At 51.8% G+C, this 11,320-nt stretch overlaps 1 protein-coding gene across 1 annotated transcript; it reads right to left on the reverse strand.

The window, feature by feature from the left end:
• Positions 1 to 5,890: 5,890 nt before the first annotated feature.
• On the reverse strand, positions 5,891 to 8,772 carry VRTN (vertebrae development associated). The gene is given in 2 exon segments (XM_014311678.2): positions 5,891 to 7,130; positions 7,132 to 8,772. Coding segments are annotated over 2 exon segments (1,953 nt in total). The 5' UTR covers positions 8,736 to 8,772; the 3' UTR covers positions 5,891 to 6,781.
• Positions 8,773 to 11,320: the final 2,548 nt, after the last annotated feature.

Genomic DNA, 11,320 nt, shown 5'->3' on the forward strand with positions numbered 1-11,320 from the left:
GCCTGTGCCAAGGGCAGGGGTGGCCTTTGAATCCCAGCTCCTTCTGGATGCAGCCAGGAAGAAAGCTGCTGAGCAAAGAAGCACCAGCACCTCAGCACAGATCTGAGTGATCAATACATCTGAGCTGTCACCTGCTCTGCTGCCACTGCTCACCCCCTGGCAAGCGCTGTGGTGTGCCAAAACAGTCTCACTGGCTACAAACAGGAGCTGGGAAGTACTGATGGGGGATGCTGGGATGGGGCCATGCTGGATCTCACTCCTCTTCCCACAAGGACGAGGTGAGAGGAAGGCAAAGGGGAAAAAACCTGGTGTGGTTTGTGGGAGACTCAGAACCCCTGTGGGACACTGTCCTCAGCCAATGGGATCCACTAGGACACCGGTCCACACTCCCAGCCAACCTGCCCCTCCTTGGGGTGAGCCCCAAGGTGGGTGATGTGGAAACTACCAGAGCAGCATATGGGGTGTCCTTCCTGCTGCACTCCCAGCACCCTCACTCCCTGGGAGGACAAAGCCACCATCTGCTCTTTCACCAGCACTCATCAGGGGGGTGGGATTGCAACCATACTGGTGGAGCAGAAATGCCCTTATTTCACCCCCATCTCTCATCTGGAGGATGGTGAGGAAAGAGACACGGGGAAATAAAAGCAGAGTGAGTCCTTTGGCTCACTTAATAGCACTGTGAGTCCCTTCACAGTAATCCAGTAAGGAAATAGCTAATTATCTGAGACAGGGCAAATTTTTATTTCTGTCCAAAAAAACCCCTTTAAAAATCATGTAGAAGTGCATCGCTTTACTAGTTTATCTTTTCCTCTTTGCTCCCCAAAAAACAGCCTGCAGTGGAGAGAACATGGGGAGGCACAGCCTGTGGCAATGCCATCTCTCCTGGGGCTGGTGAGAGAGGATTTTTGCAGAGAGAAGCCAATTAAGAGATATTGCTCAGGCAGGCATCAGCTGCTGGGAAATCAGGAGCTTCATTAGCTCTGCTCTCACCACACACACAGGCAGCAGCTCACTCTTGCACAGACTCTGGCAGCCACACATGCCAGAACACACTGCTGGGGTCAAGCTGCCCCCATGGGGCAAGAGGACAAGTGCTGTCAAGAGGAGACAGAGCACTAGGTGGGGACACCTTGCTGAGGACAAGGCATGGTCTCCATGGTCACTGGTGAGTGACAGGGCTTGCTGTGATGCCTCTGGAGGGGCTTGGTTAGTGAGGGTGACACAGGGGGGTGTTGGCACCACCCTCCACTGCTCATCTATCCCCAAGGGGCTGTACCCAATACAGCCTCCTCTCCACTGCTCCACTCCATGTCCTGGTGGTGTCCAGGCACAGGCACATTTGGGGACCAGGTCTGCAGGTGTGCTGCTCGTCTGAGCTGACCCTGGTATTGCTCTAGTTGATGTCTGGGCTGGATCTCAGAAGCAAGGAAGGCCTTTGCAGATGGACCACAAATGCCCTTTACTAGGCATATGCTGAAGATGCAATTTAAGTATCTCATTGATGGTACTTCAGAAGATTTGGAGATTTAAGACTAACAGGTGTTAGAAGCACTCAGCTTAGGAGTTCCTGGGCCAGACAGAGCCTGTGTCTCCTCATCCAAAATCAGCAGGATCTCCCCTGAGCAGAGAAGCTGGAGCTGCCCCTCCAGGTATGACAGAGAGTGGGATGGGGATGAGGATAGGATGGAGGCAGTGGTGGAAGAGCCTCTCTTCTCCCCCAACCCTGCCCCACTCCTGCCCATTTCTGCTCAGGAGCTTTTCTGGCTGCAGGGCTGTGCTCAACTTGCTCCCATCCTCTGAAGGCTTCCCAGCAGAAATGCCCCTGCTCTGCAATTGCTCCATCTACTTTTGGAAACACAATGCTTAACCAGTTTTTAATCCTTGCAGTATTTGCTGACTTAATTTTTAAATAAATCTAAAATGTCAGGCAGGATCAATCCCAGTTTCTCACAGAGCTCAGAGTGCAGACAGAGTGCTGCCTTCTCCTGGCACAGAGAGCTGAGGGACAGCCCAGTGGGCGAGGGGCCCTTCCAGCCACCCAGGCAGGCTCCCTGCCCAGACTCCCCCAGTTATGGAAGTGCCTTGAAGATATAACTTTATTTTCAAGCACCTGAGTTTGGCAGGAGTGCATGTCCATCCTGCCACAGCTCTCCTACCTTTCCCAGCACTACAGTTACCAAAGTGATGGAAAAGGGATGGGGAGATCAGTAAAGGAAGATGCCAAGGGAGGAGAAATGAAATGCAAATATAAGTGCAGTATCTGCTGAAATGCTATCCTCAAAATAGTATAGCAAAGTCTAGGCATAGGTACCAAACTCTTGACACTAATAGGTTGGAAAAAGGAAAGTTTGCTTCCTAAAGTGCTTTCATACCTGAATATTTTCTCCAAAACTGCAGTATTTTCCAGATGTTGACTGTGCTAAAATAGCCTTACACATCAGCTTACTTGTTTTCTAGAAGAGGAAAGGCTGGAACACTGCATCTGGAACTTGGCCAAACTGCTGGGATGGAACCACACCAAGAGTTGTCAGGTGGGGGCTGGTCCAAGAAAGCTCAGACAGATATTAATGGGCTGTTGATATTTTAGATCAGTTGGGCTGAAGGATAAGATCCTTCAGGATCTGTATGAGGACTAATCTTCCATATTTTCACTGGCAAGCTGGCATAGAAAAAAGTGTCATTTGCTACATACCTTAGTGTCATTTGCTAATGAGACAAATTAGGAGAGCTTTGAAACACAGAAGAGTAGAGAAAGTGGGCTACCTTGAAGGCAGGAGTGGTGGAGATGGGATGAAATGCAGGGAAACACAATGAGGTGTTGCTAGCAGGACTTGCTGCAGCAGGCAGGGAGGTCCTCAGCTGGCAGCAACCAGGGAAAGGCCTGAGCCATTGCTCTAACATGAAAAAGGCCGATCTGATGTTTGGGTAATTGGTTCAGTAAAAAAATATTCATGAAGCATAATGGCAGGGCAGTGATGGGCCACAGCTGGACTCCAGAAGACATTTTCAGCCACAGCACATGAGATGAATTTTAATGGAAAGGAGGCAGAGCGGGTGGTAGAAGAACAGGGAACAGTGACAGTGGCTGGCATAACCTGCTGGGACAGAGGCAAATGGTCCCCCACAAATACCCCTGGAGCACAGAAGGAAAAAGATTCTGTTTGAACAACTGAATTGGCTTGGCAGCACTAGTTGCCTGTAGTCGGGACCTATGGAGGGAATTATGCAGGGGGCTGATAAAAATGATCCTTTTTTTTTCCTCTCATCTTTTTTCCCCTCCCCACACAGATATTCTTGATAATGAATTGCTGCTGTGCTTGTCAGCATGTGAGCAGTTTTGAATGGTGGCTCTGGCTTCTCTATCTTGCTGCTGTTACTTCTCTACTCTGATGATCCCAGGGAAGCACAGGAGCTATCCTGTGAAATGCAACCCTTCTGCCACCTTGATGTGCTTTTAAGACCAACCCTATTGCTCTTCACACCAACAAACAAACTGCCTGTGCAAAATCTGGAGGCAAAGCCATGCTTGAGCTAACATGTATCAGCTAAATGTCCCAAAGCTTTGCTTGGGCATAATCAACAATTCCCACAGCACCTGGGCAGGCTCTGCTGCACTGCACTGCCCACCTTCCACACTCCTCCCAGGGACGCAATGAGATGCCTTAGCGGCAGGGCAGAGGAGAGCCCCAAATTACAGGTAAGCTAAAGGCTGGTCCCTGTGTGCTTTGCAGCCCCCCAGCTTCTTTTCAGTCACCTTTTAATTTTCATCTCTTCTGGGGTCAGTATTTATAAGCACCTGTCTGTGACAGAGTTGAGGTGACACCTGAGCTAAAGCTCACTGCCCAGGTGCAAAGGGGCACCATGCACCACCCGGTGCCTGGCACTGTGATGTGGAGCAGCAGAGCCTGCCTCAAACTCACCTCCCAGCACCAGCCCAGTGTGATAGCAGCATGACATTTACCAATCAATTGCTACCATTTCCCCCCATTTAAACTGCTCAGCCACAAATGACATCAATAATGAACAAGCACTCACCATTTAGGTGGTGCCAGCAGGCAGTGATCCAACATGGCCTGCTGCCATCAAGGCAAAGGGAGGGAAATGAGTATTATTGTCCCCCCATGCCCCACCCAGGCATCCAGCTAAGGGCAAGGAAAATATTACACCTAGATCTCTTCATCAGGGCTCCTAAAAATTGTCTTGCAAAGGGTTGTGGAACCCAGTACCCACAAGAGGTTCATCCTGCAACTGGCCACGTGTGATGCATGCAGCACTCCCAGTTCAGGGAGAGTTGGGTGATGTGAAGCAGAAACTATTCCTTCACTCTGCAGAGCACTGGACACACCACAAAGGCTCTCCCAGGCTCTCCTGATGCCCACCTGCCCCCAGCAGCACCTGACCACTACCCCTTGTGCTGTGCCATGCTGATGGATGCCCCAGCCCTGCTGTCAGGCACAGGCTGCCCCAGCCTCATGGCCATCCAAACAAGGCCCATGTTGGCACCAGCCACTATCAGAAAACCCACCCTTCCTGCTTGCTGAAAGCAGCTATCTCCAGCCTCCAGCAGTTTGGAGACATAGGTAATCTTTCTGCAGTAATTACCAGCTCACTCCCTTAGAGGAGTTCATGGATGAGTCCTCCCTGGCAGCTAATTACTTCAATTACTTCCTGACACAGAGCCCAGGGCTCTCTGCAGCAGCACACAGCGCTGCTTGGCAGCTCCCTGCTCCTTATGTGTCTCCCTTCCCAAAACAGCAAGTGCCCCAGAACGCCTCCTCTGGGACCACAGAGGACGTGCTGGGCTGGATGGGCAGTGGTGAGACCCCACCATCACCAAGGACAAGGAGCTAAATGGTTTCTCAGACATGCCCCAGATCCTGGTTCAACATGGCTGCCCCACCACAGAACAAGTCTGAGCACCCCTTTCTCCTGCCAGGCTGCTGCAGAAGAAAGCTCAGCAGACCTTTCTAGCATAGGGCCCCTCTGCCTGGGAGGCTCACAGGGAGTGAAGCCAGACTACTTCAGGAACAGGACCGGGCTGCAGCCAGTGACAGGTTCCAGACACCTTAAGGAAAAGCAAGTTATTTGTGTGCAGTTTTGGGAGGTGGGGCAGAGCAGGAGGGTGGATTTGGGACAGACACACCACATGTGTTATGGCATCTCCTCTTAATGTGGTCACCAAAGCTCCTAATGCCCTGTCAAAGGCCTGAGAGTAAGACAAGAGTCAGTCCTGCTGACCCTGTAAATGCAGAGCTTGGGAAGCTCTCCCCCCACATCTGCAGGTTGCTCTGAGTTCTGACAGCTTCCTGGGAAGCAAGACCAGGTACTGCAGTTGGTGACAGCCAGCGGTACCAGCCAGCCCTAGACATCATCCTAGAGCTTAGTCCTGCACAGCCATGCTGACAGACACCACAGGAGAACTCACACGCTAAGGGGATGAAGGTTTTTGGAGTCAGGCAGAGCCCTCCTCAGTCTTACACCTCAAGATGCTCACAGGGCAGAGATACAAGAGGTGGTTTCAGCCTCCCAGTACACCACCACCACTTCAGGGCAGGGCACCAACAACCTCAGACACTGTCTGTGCACCCCTGCTGTCACACAGGGCTGGGCACACTGGGTTATCTCCAGCCTTGCATCTGTTCTGGAAAGCAAGCCTTAGGCTCCTACCAGGGAAAGCACAGCTCCAGCCAGGCCTCCAGAGAGGCAACATCAAGCAGCAGACACTCCCCACCAGGAACCAGAAGAGGACCTTCTCAGGAACAGTGATTGCGGTGTGCACAGTCTCTCCTGCCCATTCAACAGTTTCAGAAAGAAGACAGGGAGGGGAAAAAAGCCTTGCCTAGAAATCATGCAGTGAGAGTGAGAAACCACACAGGACAAGGAGTGGAAGAGTCTTTATTGTTTTGGTTTCTTACAAGTGAGAAATACGCATCCATGTTGCTTGCAGCACAGCACAGGGGATGCAGGGCACACAAGTTGCAGTCTCTCTGCATTCTCCTAGACTTCAGGAAGAGAGACCCTAGAAAAAGTAGGGTAGCTGCCAGCTGAGAGAATAAAGGTTTGTGTGAAATGTGATTGCTACAAGACCTGAAAGGTCAGGGACAGCTTCTCCAGGGCCTGCAAAAGACACTGACTCCTAGCTTAGCATTCCCAGCATACCGATTACAGTGAGGACACAAACAAGTCCCCTCATCTACCAGTCTCTGCTCCATCTAGGAAAGATCAGGGCAGCCAGAGGCAGGTATTACAAGTAAGAGCCTCACTCATCCCAAATGAAGCTTTTATTCTCCTTAGCTGGGAAAAGCCCAAAGATGCTTCTTACATAAAGCTGAGCACTTCCCAAACCTCACCTACAGCTGAGCCACTACTACTCTGCTCACTGATGAGATGCTAGGCACCTCCATGCTCATCCTGAACATCCACATTACTCATTCAAGCAACTGCCTGGGGCAGAGAGACTTTCACATCCATCTCATGAGGCCCAGCAACATCCCATGACACTGGCACAGTATTACCTCCCTTGCTCATCCTCTGAGCACAAAGAAAGGAAAATTACCTGGCCCCTCTCCCTTGGGATACTCAATGCCTTCTCCTTCCACTCCTCCAGCCTCTGGCAATAGGCACTATAAGGATGCTCCCATACCTGATTGAACCACACAAAAAAGAAAGCCAGAGACTAGGAACAAAACAAAACCAAACCAGAACAAAAATCAGCGAGGCCCCAACCTGGGCACTGCACCATAGGGCCAAAGGGCACATCAGCAGAGGAGCTGTGGCCAGCTCAGGCATCCACCAACGTCAGCCCATCGTGCAGGGCGCGCTTCCACATGTAATAGGTGGAGCGGGCCGTGAGTGGGAAGCGGGCACTGAACTCCTTGTAGGTTGGGAAGGTCTTCGACTCAAAGCGCTGCTGCAGGAACAGCTTGGCCTGTGCCTTGAACTGGGCAGTGGCAATCACATCCATCACAAACATCCCGCTGCTGGCTCTCTCCGACACGGCATAGCCCGAAATGCTGGTGTTGCACGGCACAGCAGGCACTGGCTTATCTGTGTGCTTCGTGGCTACTTCCACATGGCACTGAGGTTTGAGGCCTGGCTCTGCTCTTGGAGGTGCCAGGGAAGGCACAGGAGTAGGCTGTGGAGGAGAGAGATGGATAGCGCAGGCGGTACTTGCAGAACGGCAGCTGCCATTGCTGGACCTGCCTCCTGGCCACATCTCGCAGCTGCTTTCTCCAGCACAGAGAAGGATGGAGCTGCAGCAGACTCCTGGATGCTGGTTGGTCTCCATTCCGTCTCTTCCTAACAGGGACACTGCTTGGCTTCAACTGCAGGAATGGCTTTCCTATAGCTAGAGTTTTCTGGTTATCCAAGGGTGACTGGGGGTGTTTGAAGTTGGGGTTCTCCTTGATCGCTTTTCTTCGCCAGTTATAGTAAGTGGACCTGGAGATGCCTGGGAAGCTGCGTTTGAAGCATCTGTAAGGCACCAGAGTGTTCATGGAAATGCATTTCTCCAGGTAGGATTTGGCTCCTTGCATAAAGATTCCTGCTTGAATGGGATCTGGGGAAGTACTTGGGGATTTTAAGCTCCCCTGTGGATTTCTTTGCTCATTCACATCAGCCTTTTTTGGGACAACCCTGTGAAGTTCCTGCAAGCTGTGGGCGTCCGACAGAGCAGAGGTATCACCATTGACTGTGCTCTGCATCTCATGCTTCCAGGCATAGTATGTGGATCGGGAGATTTCTGGAAACATTTGTCGGAAGTGCTGGAGGGGGATTACATTGCCCTCCTGAAAGCAGGACTGCAGGAAGTGTTTAGCTGCAAACCTGGCAGCCGCTTTCTGCCGGTGCTCCCGAGACTGGCGCTTCCAGCGGTAGAAGGTGCTCTTGGTAATGCTGTAGCGGTCACGCAGGTTGGAGTAGGTCAGCTGGGGGTCACTGTTCAGCAGCTCAAGGGTCTTCATGGGCTGGACAGGAGGCTCTGGTGAAGGTATTGTGGGTTCCAGCTCCTCCAGACCAACCACAGCCACAAAATACTGTGCTTTGAAGACCTGCCGGGAGAGCTGCTGCCCTGACCACATGATGTGTAGCGTGGAAGTTCGTGGGCCACACTTCCTGGGCCGGATCAGCCGGTTAAAATAGGGTCGGATCTTCAAGTTGCTCATGGGATAGATAGAGTAGATGTTACACTGCAGTACTGAGGCAAGAGCGTAGACATGCCACATGTTGGCAAAGGTGCCAGGAAAACAGGTAGCTTTGATATCAGCATCAAAGATGGCTTCCAGGATAGCCATGGGGAGGCTGGTCATCTCCGGGGTCTCCTCAGTGCAGAGGGAGTAGCGGGCAGCCTGCAGCATCACTTTGGAATCAATCATGCCATTCAAGTAGTATTGTTTGTGCAGCAGCATCTCCACCACAGTTCGCACCTGCAGCTCCAGGCTGAGGCTGGGGTTGCCCCAGAGCAGCACGCTAGCAGCCTCAAAGAGGCGGTTTCCCTCACCCTTGCAAACGAGAGGCAGCATGTTACTTGGGGCATCCTCAGGATAGAGGCTCCTGGCTACCCGGTCAACCTCCAGCTCCTCTTGGAACTGACTTCCACAATAACCAGGCAGGGAGAAAGATGACAAGGTCCTCTCTGCCTCCAGCGCAGCACTGGTGAGGCCCTCCAGACCAAAGCATTCGGTGGCTTCCTGTAGCTCCTGCAGCACAGACTGCACCAGCTGGTGCCTCTGGATCATCCTGAAGGATGGCAAAAATAAGGAAGTCACTGGAGATGAAGACATTGCACACTCCAGACTGGCAGTGACCTGGCCTCCAAATCCAGCTCCTGACCAAAGGATAGGATGGGGGAAAAATGTAGAGGAAAGGCCACCATGCACATTGCAAGGACAAAGGAGGAAGCTCCAGTCCTCACCAGGCAGACCCGGGAATGGAACAGCTCAGCTTGCTCACCAGTGACCTCCTGTGGGCAGCACATATGGCACACAGCCTCCACTAGTCTAAGCAGAACTAAGGAGGGACTGCACCCATGGGGTGGGAAGCCAGGTCACCTCCTACCACTGCATACCTGGTTTTGGCCTGGCATCACTCCTACACCCACCTCTCCCTCTAGTGGTTCCATCATTTCCATTTTACTACTCTCCTAGGTGCACCCAGGGAAAAGTTTCCCTCAAAGGGAAAATGTCATCGCTGCAGGAAAGAACCTGTGACAGAACCACCCTGCATGGGGCCATGGACGCACCTGGCTCAAGCTCAACAGAAGAAGGGGCAAGGAGCTTGCCTTCTCCCTCGGAGCAGGGCACTGCAGCTGCACCCATTGCATGCACCAAAAACTGCCACAGAACCTCGGATAGAAGTGACAGAGCCAGCCCAAGCCATGGCTACGCTACCTGAGCCAACACCAGATGCCACTTGCTGCTCAGCCGACACACACCACCAGCTAAGGAGAAGGCACAAAAGGAGGGCTTCTCTTGGATGAGCTACCAGGCAGGAGGCAACCCAAAAGTACAGACAGAGTGCAAGCACTGAGTCGGTACTACAGAGTCTTTATGGAGTACTCCTCCCTGCCTGAGCCGGTCCCAGTCCTATCCTGCCTCCCTCTGCATGCCCGTTCCCACTCATGAAATACAAAGGGTCAAAGCTTTGTATTTCTACTGGATTCCACATAGGAATCCAGAAGTTTTGTTCAGCTTTTGGATTCCCATGTGGTTCTATCCCCAGCACTCCTTTCATGATGGCTGCATGGGTCTTAGCTCCAGCTTCATCAGTGCAGCCCTCTTCAGCATCCTTTCACAGTCAGGCAGCTCAGGCCTGTCCCCAGCCAGCCTACTCTCCCCCCTTATTTGGGCCAGTTTTCTCTCAGGGACCACAACACCTCACTCAAGAAGCCAAATCTCCCCCATTTTCTCCTAATCTTCATTCTCATATCATGCCTACTATGTACAGCATCACTTTGCAGCCTGCTCAGTTCACAGCCCAGCAGAGCTCACCTTCTCTCAACACTTCACAGGTACGACTATGCACTCACAGCCCTGTGGGTACATGAGGAACAGCAGAAGCAGAAAAAGCAGCAGCTGTACAGTAAAGCAGATGTCCAGCCAGAACTCTCCCAGTTTTCAGCCCTGCTGCAGATATGGTTATTAGTGCTGTAACATCTATGGCCCCTGGCCTGAACAAACCACACGAGGTGCCACAGAATCACACAGACACATAGAAGTTCTTCATCACAAGGAGCCTCCGTGCTGCTGCGTCTGCCCCTTGCCTTTAATCAGATGACAGGTAGTCACCAATTGCATCCCTTCCCCTGCTCCAAACTTCTCCACAATCTCCTGCATGTCAGAGGCCAGAACGTTTTACAGCTGCTCCCACAGCTGTAGGGCATCAGTTACTAGAGACAAACACAGGAGAATGCACACAGCTGTGAAGCAGGGAAGATAAACCTGTCCTAAAATCCTGGTCTGAGAAGGTATGGAATTGTCACTTCAGGTCAGATCTACACTGTTATTTTCCTAGAAGTCTGTAGAAATTTTGACTAAGCCTATATTAAGTGACATGAGCTTGAGGAGCTGAAACAAAGGCACAACTCAGGAAAACTATAGGGCTGAGAGAGCCCAAGTCCTCCCTCTCTGTGGTCTGTCAAATGCTTTAGGAGCCAGCCAGCTCCCCTTGCAGCAGCCAAGCTCTGCTGAGCACTGTCCCACCAGAAGAGCCAAGAAAGACAAGACAGACATTTTTCACCCGGAAGAGGATGAGGACATAGTTGATATAGACTAGAAAGCATCAGCAACAACCCTGGTATTTCTGTCCTAGTTGGCATTTCCCAGCCCCTCATAGACTGAGAAAGAGCTGGAGGCACAGCTAATGGCGATTAATCCTTTTCTTCAGCAATAAATTCACAGCCTCAATGTCATTGTCAGCTCCTGCGTCCCAGAGCAATCCTAAGGCAAAACCCACAGCTGAATCAGCAGCAGGGAACTCCTGGGGCAGGTGGAGAGAGGCTTGGGGAAATCAGAACCAGAAGTCAGAAAAGCCAGGGGGCTTGGTTCATGGCCAGATCAAACCCAGCAGCTCTCAGCACAGAGGACCTGATGCAAAGGGAACGCTTCTCCCTGCACAGCCCCAGGGAAGCATGCAGAACACGACAGACAAGTGTTCACTAAACCACCTCAGCACCAAGAAGTAACCAAGGGAGCTTTTTGCTGCTGATAAAGGTTTTACCTAACCTGGCCACTTTTGCATTGTAACAGATAAGAAACAGCTGCAGGTCACGTTCCCTCACCTAAACTGATGGGCTGGTGGCATCCAGTAGTGCAAGTTCCCCCAG

The sequence above is a fragment of the Geospiza fortis genome, unplaced genomic scaffold, assembly GCF_000277835.1.
Source record: "Geospiza fortis unplaced genomic scaffold, GeoFor_1.0 scaffold54, whole genome shotgun sequence".
Classification (NCBI taxonomy): domain Eukaryota; kingdom Metazoa; phylum Chordata; class Aves; order Passeriformes; family Thraupidae; genus Geospiza; species Geospiza fortis.